This window comes from Oncorhynchus clarkii, chromosome 16 (assembly GCF_045791955.1).
Source record: "Oncorhynchus clarkii lewisi isolate Uvic-CL-2024 chromosome 16, UVic_Ocla_1.0, whole genome shotgun sequence".
Taxonomy (NCBI): domain Eukaryota; kingdom Metazoa; phylum Chordata; class Actinopteri; order Salmoniformes; family Salmonidae; genus Oncorhynchus; species Oncorhynchus clarkii.
Window position 1 is genome coordinate 55,191,153 of NC_092162.1, and position 22,633 is coordinate 55,213,785.

At 42.1% G+C, this 22,633-nt stretch overlaps 2 protein-coding genes across 7 annotated transcripts in view; one reads left to right on the forward strand and one right to left on the reverse strand.

The window, feature by feature from the left end:
• Nucleotides 1-1,278: 1,278 nt before the first annotated feature.
• Nucleotides 1,279-20,836, reverse strand: LOC139368769 (translocating chain-associated membrane protein 1-like 1). 5 transcript variants are annotated; one of them, XM_071108093.1, is made up of 11 exons: nt 20,792-20,836; nt 19,301-19,361; nt 18,607-18,725; nt 18,166-18,282; nt 17,996-18,054; nt 17,274-17,358; nt 16,956-17,026; nt 7,553-7,657; nt 7,126-7,269; nt 6,810-6,970; nt 1,279-6,704 (listed from the first exon to the last, which is right to left on the reverse strand). In XM_071108093.1, the coding sequence occupies exons 2-11, from the start codon at nt 19,338-19,340 to the stop codon at nt 6,631-6,633; spliced, it is 975 nt and encodes a 324-aa protein (XP_070964194.1). In that variant the 5' UTR covers nt 19,341-19,361; nt 20,792-20,836; the 3' UTR covers nt 1,279-6,630. The 5 variants fall into 5 exon arrangements, with proteins under 5 accessions (XP_070964194.1, XP_070964192.1, XP_070964191.1 ...); XM_071108091.1 differs by having other exon boundaries at nt 1,279-6,701; nt 20,496-20,827; XM_071108090.1 differs by having other exon boundaries at nt 20,496-20,826.
• Nucleotides 20,837-21,278: 442 nt separating this feature from the next.
• The window catches only part of LOC139368771 (MYND-type zinc finger-containing chromatin reader ZMYND8-like), a 33,297-nt gene continuing 31,942 nt past the window's right edge, over nt 21,279-22,633 (forward strand). The window contains exon 1 of one of the 2 annotated variants that reach the window (XM_071108095.1): nt 21,279-21,388. The gene's annotated coding sequence lies outside the window, so the exon portion shown is untranslated. The remainder of the gene's footprint in view (nt 21,389-22,633) is intronic. The other variant, XM_071108099.1, reaches the window with a different exon arrangement.

Consider the following 22,633-nt stretch of genomic DNA (forward strand, 5'->3'; position numbering starts at 1 on the left):
TGCGGGATGACTACAAGGAAGGCATGGGGGCCAGGGACACACACCTGGCAATCACAGTGTGGAGGTCATCTGGAGCAACAATGACTACAAGGAAGGCATGGGGGCCAGGGACACACATCTGGCAATCTCAGTGTGGAGGTCATCTAGAGCGACAACAAAAAATACACATGTCAAATGGTAATATTGGAAGCAACACCTGACACAAACCAGAAGGTAGGGCTAGTTTAATAGGTTTTCAATGGTTAAGTTATGACAATTTTTCCCCAGTGGAATGATGGATTCAGTCAAAGTCCTGTGACAATATTGAAACAAAGGAAATATATGTAGTTATACCTACTTGAAATGACATTTGTCTGATTTAAATGTCCTTAACTATTAGCTATTGGTTAACCATTCTCTGCTTTTGCAAACTCTTTTGTGGCTTTTTGTTCCATCAATGATGTAATGAATAGAGCCTGTAAAGGATTGTTACAATAACTAAGTTACAATACACACATTTAACACTATTTTCAAGATACAGAAACATTTAGGCCAAAGTAGCTTTGAATCCTGATTGAACCTTTAAAAGCAGTAATGCAATATAGTTTCACTGTTTAAAGTGTAGCCCATCCAGATGGTCAGCTATAGACTTCATAGATCGTTTTTAAGTCATTCATATATTTTTCTAGTGTTCTCTGCTCACCATTTACAAATCATCAGTTACTTGCCCTCAAATAAGGTTGTTACGTTAGAGCTACCTATTCTAAGAACATACATGTAAAACATGAACAACGAGAACCATTGCCAAAATAATGTTGTATTTGGTTGCATAGGACAATATATTACAAAGTGCGGACAGGCATGCATACTTACTTTATCCAAATTATGATAAAAAGCAGTATTTAAAAAAATATGGACCTAAGGAAATCCTTAGGTCCGAAGACCTCCTCGAAACTTGAACCTCGTCTGCAATTCTCATAAATAAACAGAAAAATAAGTTAGGGATTCATGAAGTAGAATGTGATGGTAGGCCTACTTTCATCTGCAATTGAACATAAGAAATCAGTGGGAAGGCAGTCATAGCCATATCAACATCAGTTAAATGTTTTGCATAAACCCCTGCTGTATGACTGACTATACATTTCCTCTGATATCTTTCATGTGGGATCATCATTCTAACACTGTCAAGACTGGAATTAGTTTTTTCTCTCTCACATTATCTTCAGTTTCAACAGAAATAGAAACAATTTAACTCCTCGACCTTTAAGCAACAAATCACACTGAAGGTGACAGCATCACTCAGGATAGTCAATAAAGGCTTTATTCAAACATGAAATAAAAAAAATACTAACAAACAAAAAACAGAAATCACAAGGTTTCGCATAAATACATACGGTCCAGAGCATATCAGAGACGACACATTTAAAAAAGAATTATACAACAACATTTAGACGCAAACAGCCAAATAACCCAACAAAACAATCTGAAATAATGTCGTGTTTTCTCTGTTCCTGCCTGTTATGAAGCATGTATGCATCTCATCATCTCAAATGCATTAATGGTAGTTGCCACTCAAAAGGTTAATATGAAACTAATAAACTATTAGCATGGGTCTTTGCATTGTGTGGATAAATTGCCACCTTACCAGAGATCAAATGGTCATTGCAGTCAAGAGCTAGGTTATAGACATCAGTGCTACAACCCAAAATGCTGACAGTACAGACCGTGGCTTCCATTGGTGTCATGCTTCACTATGCTGAATATTTCAATAGTGTGCGTGGTGGTACGAGTGAGAAGACAACTCAGAGGGGAATATCATGTCTCCTAACCTGGATGAAGGAGGCTCATGTTACTCAGTCCCTTGCACGGTGTATCATGACGAACTATGATATCCAATCAATCAGTAAAGGAATGGATGAAGGGCAAATGCTCAAGTTAAATACTAGGGCTGGGACGATACCAATACCGCAATACTCGTTAGTATCGTGGCAAGGAAACAAAGCAGGTTTAACTTCTTTAAGAAAACAACCCTAATGTTAGAAACAAACCTCATTATGTTGTCACATTTATTTTCCAAGCTATAGCACACAATGTGTCATACAGCAGGTTTTTAAAAGACCAAAGACTTGATCTGCTTCGTGTTTTCATTTTTGCCATGGGAAAAAAACCATTGAGATACTGGTATCATTCCGGCCCAATTAAATACCCCTGCAGGACACACCTTAGAACAATAAAACACAGAAACATAACAGGATCCTTGCTGATCAAACAATGCTATCTAATTACATGGATAGCAGATCGTTTTATAGTATTCTACTGTAATTACTGCAGAAGACACAATTTCAGTATAGTGCTTTCAGAGCATTGTCCTATGGCAGAGTGGTTCTTATTTACTCTAATTCAATACAGGGCCTAATCTATGAAATAGAGTATAAGATGGTGAAACTATGAAATAGGACTAGTTCTCTCGCACTGAAATATGCACCCTGACTTAAAGGGGAGCAAGCTTTGTCTTTTGATGTATAAAAACAACTCATACCAATAAGGATGCAAAATACTATTCATATATATTTCTGTGTGTGTGGTGAATATTAGTGAACTTTAACAGTTTTTTCAACTATAAAAATAGCTAAAAAAATCTGACAGGTATTTTTTAGTACAGAGTAGCGTTAAATTCATATAGATTATTTTTATTTTAAATATCAGATACGTTAAAGTAAAAGGCTGGTATAAAAGTAATCTGCTCCTCCTTTCCTCCTAAGACATTGCCATGTAACAGACTCAAAACAGAAGTCCTCCACACTTTCAACTTACGCTTTAGATCAGATCAGTATATGCTTCAGCCAACTATAATGCTAGTCAGAGAAGTTGGCGAAGCACAAACAGATCTGAGCTCAGGCTAGGAATGGTAACTCGTCCCATTTGTGACAACAGCATTGGGTCTCTACAGGACATAACATAAGTGTCCAATTGCAATGTCCAAATCACTGGACAGGTGGAGCAAGAAGGCCCCTTCAGCCCAAATGTGGCAAACAGAAGTCACAGAATCTATTTCACACAGGACAGGGGTTAAGGAAGGGTCAGGGGTTGTAAGCAAACATCCAATAAGACAATATATAAAATATAACTCAGTTACCACTCACTGTCTTCATTACAAAAGCCTTTTTTGTAAATTAACAAAAAGGTGAAATGAAAACAAGGTAATGGATTTAAAAGGAAACAGGGGGAGTTAAACTGTCTGTCAAGCTCCATGAAGCCACAAGGGCAACAACTTTTTTTAAAGTGAAAATGCAGACACTAAAGCATGAATCATGCAGAGCCTTCACTTCCTCACGGGCACACAGTAGGCATAACCACAGGTAGAACTAGACACGGGCATGCACACACACACACACACACACACACACACACACACACAATCTGAGAATTAGTCTCTTATAGCCAGACCTTGGGCAACGGCACATTCAAAGATTGCGGAAGTAAGCCGTCTGGCAAGAGACTATCTATCTGAGAATGGGATGTACAGTATAATAAGCGGGTGTCTATGGAGGCAGCTGCCTGCCAACATACACCACAGGCGGCCGGTGACACCTTAATTGGGGAGGACGGGCTCATAGTAATGGCTGGAACGGATTGATGGAATGGATTAATGGAATGGTATTGAACACACCAAATACATATTTTCCATGTGTTTGATACCATTCCATTCTAGACATTATTATGAGCCGTCCTCCCCTCAGCCTCCTGTGCCATACACCCAGATATAAAAAAGGCAAAAAAAGAAAAAAGGAAACCCGAGGAGAACTCCATGGCTCACGCCACTGACATTTTAAGGACACTTAAAGGGAGGATTGTATCATTTGGGTTGAGACAAAGCGTTTCGCTTTGTACCTCGTCTATGCTGGTTATAGAGTTGCCAAAGCATGATATAAAAAAATTGAAATAGACTGAAATAAATAACTCAACTCTTCCAGTGGATGTGAAAAAAAGGTCACTGAATGCGTCTGAGATGCGAACTCAACGGCTCGTCAAAACCTAACAATGACCCTTTAGGCTTAACTCTATAACTTGAGGCATTAATTATTGGCATTGTTCATTAATGAATATAATCTTATCGGAGATTGAAATCCTGAACCGAAACACAAAAAACCTCACCTGAACTCCTGCACAAATCCTCCACATACAGTATCAGTCCAAAAATGTGGACACCTACTCATTCAAGGGTTTTTCTTTATTTGTACTATTTTCTACATTGTACAATAATAGTGAAGACCTCAAAACGATGAAATAACATAAATGGAATCATGTAGTAACCAAAGAAATATATAAATATATTTTATATTTGAGATTCTTCAAAGTGGCCACCCTTTGCCTTGACAGGTTTGCACACTCTTGGCATTCTCTCAACCACCTTCACCTGGAATGCTTTTCCATGTCTTGAAGGAGTTACCACATACTCATTGGCTGCTTCTCCTTCACTCCGCGGTCCAACTCATCCCAAACCATCTCATTTGGGTTGAGGTCGGGTGATTGTGGAGGCCAGGTCATCTGAAGCAGCACTCCATCACTCTCCTTCTTGGTCAAATAGCCCTTACGCAGCCTGGAGGTGTGTTGGGTCATTGTCCTGTTGAAAAACAAATGATAGTCCCACTAAGCGCAAACTAGATGGGATGGCGTCTCGCTGCACAATGCTGTGGTAGCCATGCTGGTTAAGTGTGACTTGAATTCTAAATAAATCAAAGACAGTGTGACCAGCAAAGCAATCCCACACGATCACACCTCCTCCTCCATGCTTCACGCACCTACTCTGCGTCTCACAAAGACACAGCGGTTGGAACCAAAAATCTCAAATTTAGACTCATCATACCAAAGAACAGATTTTCACCGGTCAAATGTCCATTGCTCGTGTTTCTTGGCCCAAGCAAGTCTCTTCTTCTTATTGCCTTCCTTGAGTAGTGGTTTCTTTGCAGCAAGAAGACCATGAAGGCCTGATTCACACAGTCTCCTCTGAACAGTTGGTGTTGAGATGTGTCTGTTACTTTAACTCTGTGAAGCATTTATTTGGTCTGCAATTTCTGAAGCTGGTAACTCTAATGAACATCCTCTGCAGCAGAGGTAACTCTGGGTCTTCCATTCCTGTGGAGGTCCTCAAGAAAGCCAGTTTTATCATAGTGCTTAATAGTTTCTGCAACTGCACTTGAATAAACTTTAAAAGTTCTTGACATTTTCCAGATTGATTGACCTTCACATCTTAAAGTAATGACGGATTGTCGTTTCTCTTTACTTATTTGAGCTGTTCTTGCCATTATATGGACTTCGTCTTTTACCAAATAGGGCTATCTTCTGTATACCACCACTACCATGTCAAAACAACTGACTGGCTCAAACGTATTAAGGAAAGAAATTCCACAAATTAACAAGGCACATCTGTTAATTGAAATGCATTCCAGATGACTACCTCTTGAAGCTGGTTGAGAGAATGCCAAGAGTGAGCAAAATTGTCATCAAGGCAAAGGGTGGCTACTTTGAAAAATCTAAAACATATTTTGATTTGTTTCAACACTGTTTTGGTTACTACATGATTCCATGTGTGTTATTTCATGGTTTTGATGTCTTCACTATTATTCTACAATGCAGAAAATAGTAAAATAAAGAAAACCATGAAATGAGTAGGTGTGTCCAAACTTTTGACTGGGACTGTACATCAACGCATCATTTTCTCAAGAGATCTAGTTCTGTCTGCATGGATAAAGAAAGTATCTCCAGTAATGGAGTTTTGGATAAAGGCCAGTTGAGTCAGAATATGGCTGATAGGGAGTTGGTCCATCTGTGAGATGGGGCTACTCAATGACTAACTACTAACAGTGCCTCAATTCCATAATAGCACAGATTTCATATGGCAAAAGCAAGTAACAATACAGGCATCAAACGGACACCGTTAGGAGTTAATGGTGAGGTCCCTATACAAAACCAATATTAAAGGTAAAATAAAGTTTTAGTCCAACGTTTCACACACTTCTTGTTTTACATGTTATGTTGAGAACATGAATCGTGACATGCACTCTTGCTGTAAAAATTGAACAGTGCATGTTTGATTTCCTCAGAAATCCAGTTGGAAAGTTTGATTGACTAGGGCCCTGAAGCTGGATGCAATCGCTACAGATAATTCCTCTCCAAAAATGACTTTTTGACCAATTATCTATCCAGTTACTTCCCACTTCCTCTCTCTCAAGCAACATCATCATTTGAGTGGGAGAGATTTAGCACAGACACACCTTGCCCAAAAGGCCAGCCCAGAGTGGCTTAGGGCCAAACCCCATGTTTTCGTTCAAAGGAACACACAGTACAAGCAGTGGGGCAGCTGGTGGGGCACACACGGGTAGCGGATTCATACTTTAAAACATTTAACCAGTTGACCCTGCCCTGCTTACATCCCATCCACAGAAATAACAACTGAACACAAACATATGAGGTCATCAAAACAAACAAAAACATAACTATTAAAACATAGGTTCTAACACAAAAGAGACAGTTAAGGTTCTTTTGGGGAATAGATAAAAAAAATGTAAGTGATGAAAAGACAAAATGTCACATTGAGAATAGCCCCCTCACTTCTCTTTAACTCCATCCCTCCATTCTCTCCCTCCAACTCTATGAGGCTTTGGCTTTTCTCGCACGGGGTGACGTCTTGTCATCGGACTTCACCACACCGTTGGCAGAACCTACTAACAAAACAAACAAGAACAACATGTCAGAAACATATCTGCATCACAGAGTTGTAATGGCTGGAGGTGGGTGATCCAAGTGGGCGGCAGCGGCGGCGGACTCACCCCGGGCCAGGTCCTTCTTGTGGGGCTTGCTCTTTGGGCTGAAAGCCTTCTTCTTGGAGGCCTGGCTCTGGCTGTGCTCCCTCCACTTCTTCAACTGGAAGTTGATGAACTTCCACATCATCCAGGCCTGGGTCAGGCAAATGGCAGCCAGGCACGTCATCCTGAGAGGCAAGGGGGGAAACATTATGAAGACCAGCCATGAGCAATGACAGGCATTTTACTTTCTTTGATAGATGAAAAGTTCAAACTTGCTCTCAAGGGCCAAATCAGAGGGGGTAACAGGGCAAATTAAGCAATCTTAAGAAACATGGCTTGCCTAATGGTAAGCACATTGAAGTTGCCTTTTGCCAGTGAGAAACCCTGGTTCTCTGCGCGGGGCAGTCCGAAGCCAAAAGTTAGTACGGAGAGGGTGAGGGTAAGGAGGCGAGCGATGACGAAAAGTAGCGCCCACAGAGTGAAACTGGAAAATAAAAGAGAATCTGAGTTAGTCACCATGGCAACAACAGTAACATCGTCCATGGGCTGACGTAAGACACTATCAGTTATTCAAATCAATCAGTTTAGTCCGATAAGGGAGGAAAAGCTCCCATTGTATCACACAAGTGACTTGCTGAAGGTGACAATAATAACAAAATTAAATTCCAAACCTATCTCTGTATGCAGGTTTTATTCCCAACTTCTACCCTCCTTGTATTGACTGGTATGAAAATGGAGGGGGTGTCCAGCATACAACTTATACATACCCCTTCTGCTTGTTCTCGTCACTGAAGTAGAAGAGGCGTGAGGCGTGGAACAGGAGCTCCACCAGGTAGTGAGGTACCAGCAGCACCAGGCCCAGCCGGTGGAGGCTGAACACAGGAAGTCCGCAAACACCAGGGGAAACGGATAACAAACCTTAATCAGATGACATTTTCTGTCCAGGGATTAACCATACTGAACTACTCAGTAAAATTTTATATTATTCACATTTGCAGGAGGAAGCATCTTTAAAAGTTGTCCAGAAGATAGAAGCAATGATTTATGCATATCTACCATAAAAGGGCCTATAATTGATCCATGCAATGCAATTATGAGTGGCACTACTTCCAATATAGTTGTTTAGTATGTTTGGGCAAAATGGTTCTGTTACAGTCTAATGCTACGTAAATGCTTGAATTGAATAGTACTATATGTACTGTATCAACTGGTAATTTTCCATAGCTGTCCAGTACCCTCTTCACACACTGCACAAAGGAGGGATTTGCTGCTGACTCCTTATCGATCGGGCACTAGAGGCCCAGCTCAAGGCCAAATTCTTCTTCTAACAGAAAATAACTCATCACTCCCCTCAGTCATGTAGGCTGCGAGAACTGGTTAGAATATGTTCTTGTTTGTACAATGCTTTAAGGAAGTGGAGCCAAGTCCCCCTAATCTCTCATGTAAGCTTGCTTTCCCCTAGGAGAGGCAATCATCTCTTTGAGTAGAATAAGTATATAATGACTGTGTGATTCTGTAACTTTTGAGTTCTTCTCCAGTTCATCCTGAGAGTGATCTCTCTTGCAATTGATTGAATAAACTCCTATTGATGATAAGTTCTGCCTGATTCCTGAATGAGTTTTCCCTCAACAAGTAGGTGTCCTCCCATCGATTCTTTTTGGGGTAAGACCACCACCACGAGGGCTATTCGAGAGAGGATACGGAAAGGACACAAGGAAAAGGGATTCAGCCCACAACATCCGCAGGGGAAAAGGATACATTATAACACTGAAGCCATTTGCAAAAAAACTTGAATGACCTCCTTCCTTCCCTATCCTGTCAGTCATGCCCAGTGATCAGAAAGAGGTATGTGGAGCACTAGGATGAAATTAAAGCACTACGCTGCCTTTACCCATCTTCCAGACCAGTGGTCTTGAAGGAGAGGAGCTGAGTAACAGAAGGCCATTAAAATAGTATTGGGTCAAGGAGGTTCAGATGCCAGCTAAAACAGTTAGAGGTACTTCTGCTGATTATACTACTTTGATAGGATATCACTACTACCGTGATAACTGCTGAACTTTTCCAGTCACTTTCACACAACAAATTAGTTTGTCACACTTGACCTGTATGTTGGAAGATTAAAAAGGTTGCCTGTATGGGAGGTATTTTGAGGACAAAGCAAATACATTCATACAGGTTTACAACTAACCCCACCCATCACCTCAGACACCAAACTCTCTCCGGGGAAACAGTGCATTCGGAAAGTAGTCAGACCCCTTCACCTTTTACCCCATTTTGTTACGTTAGACTTATTCTAAAATTAATTAAATACATTTTTTCGTCATTAATCTACACACAATACCCCATAAGGACAAGGTGAAAACAGGTTTAGAAATTTCTGCAAATTTATAAAAAAAAGAAATACCTTATTTACGTAAGTATTCAGAGCCTTTGCTTTGAGAGTCGAAATTGAGCTCAGGCACATCCTGTTTCCATTGATCTTCCTTGAGATGTTTCTACAACTTGATTGGAGTCCACCTGTGGTAAATTCAATTGATTGGAGATTATTTAGAAAGGCACACCTGTCAATAGTTGACAATGCATGTCAGAGCAAAAACCAAGTCATGAGGTTGAAGGAATTGTCCATAGAGCTCCGAGACTGGATTGTGTCGAGGCACAGATCTAAGGAAGGGTACCAAAAAATGTCTGCAGCATTGAAGGTCTCCAAGAACAAAGTAGCATACATCACTCTTAAATGGAAGAAGTTTGGAACTACCAAGACTCTTCCTAGAGCTCGCCGCCCGGCCAAACGGAACAATCAGGGAAGAAGGGCCTTGGTCAGGGAGGTGACCAAGAACCCAATGGTCACTCTGACAGAACTCCAGAGTTCCTCTGTGGAGATGTGAGAAACTTCCAGAAGTACAACCATCTCTGCAGCACTCCACCAATCAGGCCTTTATGGTAGAGTGGCCAGACAGATGCCACTCCTCAGTAAAAGGCACATGACAGCCCTCTTGGAGTTTGCCAAAATGCACCAAAATAACTCAGACCATGAGAAACAAGATTCTCCGGACTCATGAAACCAAGACGGAACTCTTTGCCCTGAATGCCAAGCATCATGTCTGGAGGAAACCTGGCACCATCCCTATGGTGAAGCATGGTGGTGGCAGCATCATGCTGTGGGGGTGTTTTTCAGCGACAGGGACACGAGTCAGGATCGAGGGAAAGATGAACGGAGCAAAGTACAGAGAGATCCTTGATGAAAACCTACTGGGGCGAAAGACAATGACCCTAAGCACACAGCCAAGACAACATAGGAGTGGATTTTGGACAAGTCTCTGAATGTTCTTGAGTGGCACAGCCAGAGTCCGGACTTAAATCCGATCAAACATCTCTGGAGAGACCTGAAAATAGCTGTGCAGCGACACTCCCCATCCAACCTGACAGAGACTGAGATAATCTTCAGAGAATAATGAACGGAACTCCCCAAATACAGGTGTAGCCAAGCTTGTAGCATCATACCCAAGAAGACTCAAGGCTGTAATTTCTGCCAAAGGTGTTTCAACAAAGAACTGAGTAAAGGGTCTGAATACTTATGTAAATGTATTATCTGTTTCTTATTTTTATAAATTAGCAAAAATGTCTAAACCTGTTTTTGCTTCATCAATAGTCATCGCCATTTCACCTGCTGTTGTTGTGTAAGCTGATTAGCTGTTGTTGTCTCACCTGTTGTTTTAGCTAGCTCTCCCAATCAACACCTGCGATTACTTTATGCCCTGCTGTATGTCTCTCTCAAATGTCAATATGCCTTGTATACTGTTGTTCAGGTTAGTTATCATCGTTTTAGTTTACAATGGAGCCCCTAGTTCCACTCTTCATACCTCTGATACCTCCTTTGTCCCAACTCCCACACATGCAGTGACCTCACCCATTATAACCAGCATGTTGTATCCAGAGATACAACCTCTCTTATCATCACCCAGTGCCTGGGCTTACCTCCGCTGTACCCGCACCCCACCATAACCTTGTCTGCACATTATGCCCTGAATATATTCTACCACGCCCAGAAATCTGCTCCTTTTATTCTTTGTCCCCAACACTCTAGGCGACCAGTTTTGATAGCCTTTAGCCGCATCCTCATCCTACTCCTCCTCTGTTCCCCGGGTGATGTGGAGGTAAACCCAGGCCCTGCATGTCCCCAGGCACCCTCATTTGTTGACTTCTGTGATCGAAAAAGCCTTGGTTTCATGCATGTCAACATCAGAAGCCTCCTCCCTAAGTTTGTTTTACTCACTGCTTTAGCACACTCTGCCAACCCTGATGTCCTTGCCATGTCTGAATCCTGGCTTAGGAAGGCCACCAAAAATTCTGAGATTTCCATACCCAACTATAAAAAAATTTGTCAAGATAGAACTGCCAAAGGGGGAGGAGTTGCATTCTACTGCAGAGATAGCCTGCAAAGTAATGTCATACTTTCCAGTTCCATACCCAAACAGTTTGAAATTCTAATTAAAAAAATTAATCTCTCCAGAAATAAGTCTCTCACTGTTGCTGTCTGCTATCGACCCCCCTCCGCTCCCAGCTGTGCCCTGGACACCATTTGTGAATTGATCGCCCCCCATCTAGCTTCAGAGTTCCTTCTGTTAGGTAACCTAAACTGGGATATGCTTAACACACCGGCAGTCCTACAATCAAAGCTAGATGCCCTCAATCTCACACAACTCATCAAGGAACCCACCAGGTACAACCCTAAATCCGTAAACATGGGCACCCTCATAGACATTATCCTGACCAACTTGCCCTCCAAATACACCTCTGCTATCTTCAATCAGGATCTCAGCCTCATTGCCTGTATTCGCTACGGGTCCACGGTCAAACGACCACCCCTCATCACTGTCAAACGCTCCCTGAATCACTTCTGCGAGCAGGCCTTTCTAATCGACCTGACCCGGGTATACTGGAAGGATATTGACCTCATCCCGTCAGTTGAGGATGCCTGGTCATTCTTTAAAAGTAACTTCCTCACCATCTTAGATAAGCATGCTCCGCTCAAAAAATGCAGAACTAAGAACAGATATAGCCCTTGGTTCACTCCAGACCTGACTGCCCTCGACCAGCACAAAAACATTCTGTGGCGGACTGCAATAGCATCGAATAGTCCCCGCGATATGCAACTGTTCAGGGAAGTCAGGAACCAATACACACAGTCAGTCAGGAAAGCAAAGACCAGCCTTTTCAAGCAGAAATTTGCATCCTGTAGCTCTAACTCCAAAAAGTTATGGGACACAGTAAAGTCCATGGAGAACAAGAGCACCTCCTCCCAGCTGCCCACTGCACTGAGGCTAGGTAACACGGTCACCACCGATAAATCTGTGATAATCGAAAACTTCCACAAGCATTTTTCAAAGGCTGGCCATGCCTTCCTCCTGGCTACTCCAACCTCGGCCAAAGAGCCTCCCCCCCGCAGCTACTCGCCCAAGCCTCCCCAGCTTCTCCTTTACCCAAATCCAGATAGCAGATGTTCTGAAAGAGCTGCAAAACCTGGACCCATACAAATCAGCTGGGCTTGTCAATCTGGACCCTCTATTTCTGAAACTATCTGCCGCCATTGTCGCAACCCCTATTACCAGCCTGTTCAACCTCTCGTATCGTCTGAGATCCCCAAGGATTGGAAAGCTGCCGCGGTCATCCCCCTCTTCAAAGGGGGTGACACCCTGGACCCAAACTGTTACAGACCTATATCCATCCTGCCCTGCCCATCTAAGGTCTTCGAAAGCCAAGTTAACAAACAGATCACTGACCATCTCGAATCCCACCGTACCTTCTCCGCTGTGCAATCCGGATTCTGAGCCGGTCACGGGTGCTCAAGGTACAAAACAATATCATAACCACCATCGATAAAAGACAGTACTGTGCAGCCGTCTTCATCGACCTGGCCGAGGCTTTCGACTCTGTCAATCACCATATTCTTATCGGCAGACTCAGTAGCCTCGGTTTTTCTAATGACTGCCTTGCCTGGTTCACCAACTACTTTGCAGACAGAGTTCAGTGTGTCAAATCGGAGGGCATGTTGTCCGGTCCTCTGGCAGTCTCTATAGGGGTACCACAGGGTTCAATTCTCGGGGCGACTCTTTTCTCTGTATATATCAATGTTGCTCTTGCTGCGGGTGATTCCCTGATCCACCTCTATGCAGACGACACCATTCTGTATACTTCTGGCCCTTCCTTGGACACTGTGCTATCTAACCTCCAAACAAGCTTCAATGCCATACAACACTCATTCCGTGGCCTCCAAATGCTCTTAAACGCTAGTAAAACCAAATGCATGCTTTTCAACCGTTCGCTGCCTGCACCCGCACGCCCGACTAGCATCACCACCCTAGATGGTTCCGACCTAGAATATGTGGACATCAATAAGTACCTAGGTGTCTGGCTAGACTGTAAACTCTCCTTCCAGACTCATATCAAACATCTCCAAACCAAAATCAAATCTAGAGTCTGCTTTCTATTTCGCAACAAAGCCTCCTTCACTCACGCTGCCAAACTTACCCTAGTAAAACTGACTATCCTACCGATCCTCGACTTCGGCAATGTCATCTACAAAATAGCTTCCAATATTCTACTCAGCAAACTAGATGCAGTTTATCCCAGTGCCATCTGTTTTGTTACTAAAGCACCTTATACCACCTACCACTGCGACCTATATGCTCTAGTCGGCTGGCCCTCGCTACATATTCGTCGCCAGACCCACTGGCTCCAGGTCATCTACAAGTCCATGCTAGGTAAAGCTCCGCCTTATCTCAGTTCACTGGTCACGATGGCAACACCCACCCGTAGCACGCGCTCCAGCAGGTGTATCTCACTGATCATCCCTAAAGCCAACACCTCATTTGGCCGCCTTTCCTTCCAGTTCTCTGCTGCCTGTGACTGGAACGAATTGCAAAAATAGCTGAAGTTGGAGACTTTTATTTCCCGCACCAACTTCAAACATCTGCTATCTGAGCAGCTAACCGATCGCTGCAGCTGTACATAGTCCATCTGTAAATAGCCCACCCAATTTACCTACCTCATCCCCATACGGTTTTTATTTATTTACTTTTCTGCTCTTTTGCACACCAGTATCTCTACTTGCACATGATCATCTGATCATTTATCACTCCAGTGTTAATCTGCTAAATTGTAATTATTCGCTTCTATGGCCTATTTATTGCCTACCTCCTCATGCCTCTTGCACACAATGTATATAGACTTTTTTTCCTACTGTGTTATTGACTTGTTTATTGTTTACTCCATGTGTAACTGTGTTGTTGTCTGTTCACACTGCTATGCTTTATCTTGGCCAGGTCGGCAGTTGTAAATGAGAACTTGTTCTCAACTAGCCTACCTGGTTAAATAAAAAATTAAATAAAAATAAATCATTATGGGGTATTGTGTGCAGATTGAGAAAAAAACACACATTTAATATATTTTAGAATAAGGCTGTAACCAAATAAAATGTGGAAAATGTAAATTGGAAGGAATACTTTTCGAAGGTACTGTATTTTCAGGACACACCTACTCATTCAAGGGTTCTTCTTTATTTTTTACTATGTTCTACATTGTAGAATAATAGTGAAGACATCAAAATTATGACATAACACATGGAATCATGAAGTAACCAAAAAAAGTGTTAAACAAATCAAAATATAGTCAAAGTAGCCACCCTTTGCCTTAATGACAGCTTTACACACTCTGCATTTTCTCAACTAGCTTCATGAGGTAGTCACCTAGAATGAATTTCAATTAACAGGTGTGCCTTGTTAAAAGTCAGTTTGTGGAATTTCTTTCCTTCTTTATGCGTTTGAGCCAATCAGTTTTGTTGTGACAAGGTAAGGGTGGTATACAGAAGAAAATATGGATTTGGTCTTACCAAATAGGGTATGGCAAGAACGGCTCAAATAAGCAAAGAGAAACGACAGTCCATCATTACTTTAAGACATGAAGGTCAGTCAATCTGAAAAATGTAAAGAACTGTGAAAGTTTCTTCAAGTGCAGTCACAAAAACCATTAAGCACTGATGAATCTGGCTCTCATGAGGACCGCCACGGGAAAGGAAGACCCAGTTACTTCTGCAGCAGAGGATAAGTTCATTAGAGTTAACTGCACCTCAGAAATTGCAGCCTAAATAAAATGTTTCACAGATTTCAAGTAACAGACACATCAACATCAACTGTTCAGAGGAGACTGTGAATAAGGCCTTCATGGTCGAATTGCTGCAAAGAAACCACTACTAAAGGACACCAATAATAAGAAGAGACTTGCTTGGGGCAAGAAACACGAGCAATGGATATTAGACTGGTGGAAATCTGTCTTTGGTCTGAGGAGCCTAAATTTTAGGTTTTTGGCTCCAACCAACGTGTCTTTGTGAGACACAGAGTAGGTGAACGGATGATCTCTGCATGTGAGTTTCCCACCGTGAAGCTGGTGTGATGGTGTGGGAGTGCTTTGCTGGTGACACTGTCTGTGATTTATTTAGAATTCAAGGCACACTTATGGCACACAGCATGGCTACCGCAGCATTCTGCAGTGACACGGCATCCCATCTGGTTTGCACTTAGTGGGACTATCATTTGTTTTTTAACAAGACAATGACCCAACCCACCTCCAGGCTGCGTAAGGGCTATTTGACCAAGAAGGAGAGTGATGGAGTGCTGCATCAGATGACCTGGCCTCCACAATCACTCAACCTCAACCCAAATGAGACGGTATGGGATGAGTTGGACCGCAGAGTGAAGGAAAAGCAGCCAACAAGTGCTCAACATATGTGGGAACTCCTTCAAGACTGTTGGAAAAGCATTCCAGTTGAATCTGGTTGAGAGAATGCAAAGAGTGTACAAAGCTGTCATCAAGGGTGGCTTTTTTGGTTACTACATGATATATGTGTTATTTCATAGTTTTGATGTCTTTACTATTATTCTACAATGTAGAAAATAGTAAAAATAAAGAAAAACCCTTGAATGAGTAGGTGTTCTAAAACTTTTGACTGTGTATGTTTATGTTAGCTATGACATGATGTAGCTTGAGTGTCTTAATGCCTATTGGTCCACATATTTCATTATAGTGATTGTGTTCTCCATGCTCTATATATGTTTATAGATATCTTGTGTATTTTATGTATTGATGCAGGGCTCATCCGTAAAAGTATTGATTGATGCAGGGCTCACACCCTGCTAAAATAAAAGTAAAATAAAATAAGTAATAGTAAACTTGAGTTCTGATCATTTTTATATAAAAAAAAAATCCTCAATAGTGGTAGAGGTGACCACTGGGGAGCCAACTCCAAAGAGACCACACTCAAGTCCTCTATCCCCCACTCACTCAAACGTAGGAACTGGTTCCTCCAGCCTGACCCCTGCTGCCGTCTCTGGCTCCACACCCACCCGGCCATATAGACGTGTGAAGAGGCCAGCTCAGAAATGGAGGAGGGCCAGTGCACTACGGGCAACTACCACTGAGGGAGAGGAGGTTGGCAAACTGTGCTAGAGGATGATGTGGAGTCACTTCCACCATCATGTCGGCCTAAAAGGCAGCCAGGACCTCAGCTGAACATGACTGGAAAGTACAGCCCCCTTTATCTTTGTGTGTAAACTTACATTTTTTATTACCATAGCATTTTTGTATTTTCTCTATATTTATCAACTTGAAAATGTATCAACTAACCAATTCGGCCACTTGGGTACATTTGGACAAACTCGTGAGGGACACTTGTGAGACGTCATACAACATATTATGTGGCTCTCTCCTTCTTGAATATATCAGTCTGTTGCCCTGTTGTGGACAACATCTAAATTATCCCCAGACAACTCTCAATGTATGGCCTTTCTTTTGTAATAAAAATAGAACACACATGTTTTTTTGTTTTGTTTTATCTTTTACCAGATCTATTGTGTTATATTCGCCTACATTAATTTCACATCTCCACATTCAAAGTGGTTCCTTTCAAATTGTACCAAGAATATGCATATCCTTGCTTCAGGTCCTGAGCTACAGACAGTTAGATTTGGGTGTGTAATTTTAGGTGGAAATTGAGATGAAGGTTCCTATCCCAAAGAGGTTTTAAAGTGCATAAGTAAGGAAGTGCTGAACGGTAGCTCCATTCATACAGTCTTTATCTTCTTATCTAACCACTTCCCTGAGATGACGCACACTCACTTTAAGATGTAGGCACCGGTGATGTGGAAGACGTAAAGACAAATATAATAGAGCTGGCGGGGAATATCCTCCTGAAACACACAAGCAGGAAAGAGCCTTTATTAATGACTGCTGTATCAGTGTAGGTGTGCGCCACAGCAGTTTCAGTGCCACATTACTTTTACAGTCACAAATGGGTTTGTAAGAAGAGAATAAAGAATATGAACCATGTATTGCAACAATGGGGAATTACAGAATCACAAGATGTATCCTCCCATGTTTAAATGACAGATGTGTCATCTTTAGGACCTAACCCAAGGTGTGATCATGCACCCTTACCTTTCGCACTTTCTGGAAGTACAGCTCAGGAAGGGCATGGAGCCAGTATGCGATTTGGCAAATGTAGAAGAACTTCACCTGAAAGCTGCAGAGAGGGCAGGTTACAGGCAGGCAGAGATCCGGTCTATCTATGCAGGGAGTGAGTGGATATGATGGGACATGAACGCTTGATCATGATAACAGATTCTGTTACATGCATTTACAAACATGATTTTAAAAGATAGATGAAAGTCCATCAATAAGAAAAATATATGAAACCTGGGAGAAAATATTCAGTTCACAATCTATGTATTCCTGCTTAATCTATTTCCCCTAATAAAATGGATTTAAATAACACCTCTTTACACAATGAGAAATGAGGAGGGATGGAAAAGACAGACACTTAGCACTATGTGTCTAGCTTGAGTAAAACATCACATTTGGAATACATATTTTAGGGGAACCTGATGTCTAAAATGGATTTGATGAGACAGCCGGACAGTGTACTCCCATGCGCCATACTAGGGCTGCAATCCACCCTGGGTCACTAAGGCCTTTCCACTGTGCCAACTCAAAAACCTGAGCTGTCACAGAACACTTGTGGGGAATTATTGTGTTCTAGAACGCTTGGTAACTCCCCAAAAAGTTGTGATGAAAACAGTACTAACCCTGTCCCTCTGACATGTTGAAATAATAAATGAGTGACCCGAATGCGTAAAATGTATGTATAAATCCTTACTTACACCATGTGGGTGTGTGGGTAGCCCTCCCATAAGAAAGTAGGATTTGTCGCAAATTCCTCCTAACAGATAAGAAGAGACGGCATGAGCCAAAGAACAAATTCAACGGGATGGACTGCTTGTCTTCACATAATATTTCAAGGCTCCTGGCAGCGTTTCATTGGTCTTCTTACCGCCGTTAAGATGCTGCAGCCCCAGATGAAGGACAATAAGTAGAAGGCAGCAAGCTGTCCCGATTCATTGAACTTGCTATGTTTGGTTTTCGACAGGTGCAACCGCCTATTCATTTTCTGAAATCAGAGAAAATAGGACATGAGACATGCATACCGACGAAGAGAAACGTGTCTGTTATCATTTGTTGTGGGCTGTGTAAGAGAAGGAAATGGCAGTGGAGGATAATATTTGACTGCCTAAGAGGGTGAGAAGGATAAGACTGCTAAGCGAGACAAGGCCAGACCTTAAGTTATGATCACACTTGGGCTGGAAAAAAGGGGGAGAGACACACAGTGACTATGTGTTCTGTAGATTAACTACCTATACAGATATCCTCCTTTCGCTCTCAGTCACACACACACACACACACACAACAGGGGTCTGTGTGCAGAGACACTCACATCGAGAATGTATTCCTGTATTAAGGCGTGGAGTATGACAGCAATGAGCAGGTAGAAGAACACAGTGGCTATGTCTTTAGGACCGTACTGGTACAGGTTCACTTGCTCAGCCCTCTCATCTGATAACAGACAGATGAACAAAAAAACAACTTGGTCAATGGCTTCAAATACAAGGTACTGGATACATGCACTAAATACTGTAAAATTATATTACGTTTTTGAAATAAATATTTCAGCAGCATACCACCCTACATCCCACTGCTGGCTTGGCTCTGAAGCTAAGCAGGGTTGGTCCTGGTCAGTCCCAGGATGGGAGACCAGATGCTGGGCCAGTAGGAGGCACTCTTTCCTCTAGTCTAAAAAAATATATATACATACCCCAATGTGCCAGGGCAGTGATTGGGGACATTACCCTGTGGAGGGTGCCATCAATCAGATGAAATGTTTAATGGGTGTCCTGATACTAAAGATCCCATGGCACTTATTGTAAGAGCAGAGGTGTTAACCCTGGTGTCCTGGTTAAATTCCCAATCTGGCCCTCATACCATCATGGTCACCAAATCATCCCCAGCTTCCAATTGGCTCATTCATCCCCCTCTTCTCCCTTGTAACTATTCCCCATGTCATTGCTGTAAATTAGAACGTGTCAACTTACTTGGTAAAATAACTACTAATAAAAATTATGTAGACTTACCAAGACTTTGAGTCACATTGTATTGAATGGTGATGAACATGATGGCAAACTTTGCTGTGACCTGCAATAAACAAAAGATATCAAATAGAAGCAATGTTGTAGCAAAATGTATTGTCATGGTACCTTGTAACAAGAGTGGTTCTTCCTGATAATGCAGATGCATAGGAGTCAATCACAATAAAATGTTTTCGATTATTGTGGATAGACAGATTAATATAATGGTTCGATTAAAACCGATACATGCGTTGCAAGAATAACGATTTCCCTAATAATCCTATTTACATGAATACATCTGAAACCAGGCTACCTGATGGCACTCTGATAACTGCTGAAAATCGCCAATCAAAATAAACGTTCTACCACAGCGAATGTTATTTTTGGGAAACAAATGTTGTTCTGATTTCAAACATATGACGCGTGTATGTGAAAACTACTTCTAAAACGCATACATTCAGTTGTTCCTAACATACTTCACTCGTGCTAGAGGGAGGCTCGCTCCGCTGGTGCAAGCACATGCGCAGACCAAATACACCGCTGGAACGCCATTAGGGTGTTTACATGATTTAATAATTCGAAAGATTGCCCAGAAAACAAGGTGTTTTAATTGGCGTGTTTACTTCGATTTTGACATTAATAAGATTAAGATAAAGAGTACGGCGTTTACATGACTATTGCATAATCTGCCTACTGCCATAATCAGTTTAATATCGGATTATTAGTGTGTATGATTGTAAACGTACTCAATGAGACTGACAAATTGGATGGGGAATTGGCTAGATAGCCAACATGTTTCATTTTCAGAACAAGTTGCCTAGCAGGCTAACTTAGATAGCAAGTTCAGGTAACAGCAACAAGCACTCAATTAATTACGTTTTTGCAGACTTGAATGGGAGTTGAGTAATGTAAACAATCCCCATCGTTTATTGTCACATGCATGGATGTGATAGCAAACTGGCTAGCGCTATCTATCCATTTGGTAATATTAGATAGCTAGCTAGTTGGTGTGACATGCTAGTTGACCAGCAACTATTTAGCACAGTGTGCCTCCTGTCTTCCTTGGCAATCGGTGTGACATATGAGAAGAGAAACGCTTGCGCCCAGTCCCCTTTGAGTCTTGCTGACGTTGTCATCACAGTTCAGACGAGGCGTTTTCTTATATACTGTGCAGCATACATTCCAGGGTTTAACACCGTACCTCGAACATCAGGCCGAGGAGAATTATCATAGCCACACATGAAACCATATCCGCGTGATTCTGGATCACGAACTCGTGGCTCAGCACCGGCGGGCTCTTGTTCTTCTTTCGGAAACCCATGGCTGACCGATACAGCTCTCCCTACCTGCCGCTATTCAGTCACTCGCAGCCCCCGCTTGCATTCAGATGCAAACGATCCTATTTTGTTCCCGCCACTACTACCAGTTCACGGTGTAAATTGCCGTTCATGTGTTAACTAGCTTAGAAACGATAAAAATGTACACAACACCACGCACTTCGTTACTGGTCAGTCAAACGTCCCCTCCCAGTTCGGTTCCTAACACTCAAAAACCGCCCATTGACGTAGATAGGAAAAACCCGCCTCGTTTAACTCATGGTTGACACTATGCTGAACAAATCATGTGCAAGGGAATTGGTGGAGGAGGTGTCGGTTTCATATCAAGTCAATTAGGGGATTCGATTAATCTGGCACAAGGTGAAAGTTGATTCCATTCGTTTTGGACCCGGGCTGCCTCCCGGGCGTGAGCCAGGTGCCCCGTTCAAAGCCCACGGCGAAGTCTGCTCCACACAAAAGTGACGCAGTTAAGCACGAGGAGTAAAGAGTAGGATTCTGTATTTTCGCATGCAAAATGTATTGCTTTTGATAAAAACGCTTTATCTGCCTTCCCAATGAAAACTAGTTTGAAAATATATGTTATGGAAAAGATGTTTATGTTTCTGCAGGATGCATGTCACAGACCATGCACCGGTGCCCCGAAGTTCAGCGTAATCGAATCCGCCCAATCAATGTTGAGGGAAAGAAGGGATACCTCCAAGCCATCTTTCATTCCGTCCAGTCAGATTCTATTTTACATACTTATCTTCATTATCGGGTACGTATTGATTGTTTTACGTGAAATACCATTTATTCCGTTAGTTTTAGCAAAATAAATCGTGTAAAATAGGAAATATTTCTCAATGTGAATCAGGAAACGGTTGTTATTATTAACGTCAGCAGCTAGTTAGCTAGCTAACGTTAGCTAGTTACTGTAGCCAACAAAGCCCACTACGCAAAGGAAGTAGCTAGTGGTGATGGTGAACCCGTTTGATATAGCTACGTAGTTACACATTACAAGTCTGTTAAGTATATGGAATTGTACAGCCAAAAGGAACCAACCTTGGTAACTAGGTACACATTAATGTAATCCTACTGTCAATGATGGTTTAATCTTTCACCATGGCTTGTCACTCGTTCAGCCACACCTGACCCCAGCCTTCACATTCAATATTAACACAATTATATGTATTTAGTATAGGCTGTCAAACCATATTGATATGAGCTGTTATGGTATAATTTGTCTCTGCCATATCATTTGTACAAATGCCAGGATTTATAGATGTCCATTTCTGTATTAATATGTCATTTTTGTAAGTGGAGTACAGTCATGGATTACATTTTCTGTACTTAACTTTTTAAACCTAGCTAACTGTTAATTGTTCCGGAAACATTACACAATGGTCAAGGTACCAGGAGTACGAGCTGATTGAAAACCAATCAATATAGACCTAGTCCTTTCGACAACATTTGTCATACAAATTTGTCAAAAAAATGCTTCACAGTAACCCAGCCAAGATCCCTAACAGTGCAAGCGGTAAAAAGGCACAGCGTGAATAACCAATAACCCTCTGGCCAAACAGTTGTCCTTTTAGGCAAGACACCGCACAAATAGTTCAGAGGAGCGTATGTCCATCTATCTAGGCTAGACAGTTGTCACATTAGCATAGTTGGGTCCGACAAATATGTCAGATAAGTATTCATATAGAGGCAGGCGTGAAGAGTCACCGGTGGAAATGGTGAACCTGTGAGGGCCAGGGGCGTCTGAATCTGTCTGACGTTATTCTCATTTTATTCACTAGAGGACAGCATTGCACGTGCTTGGATTGTTTTATGAAACCAATGACTTCTGTGTTCTTTCGGCCCCAATTCTCCACCAAGCACACATGTCCTGTGCTCACAACAACATATCCTTTCAAAAGGGAAAGGGGATACCTAGTCAGTTGTACAACTGAATGCCTTCAACTGAAATGTGTCTTCCACATTTAACCCAACTCCTCTGAATCAGAGAGGTGTGGGGGGC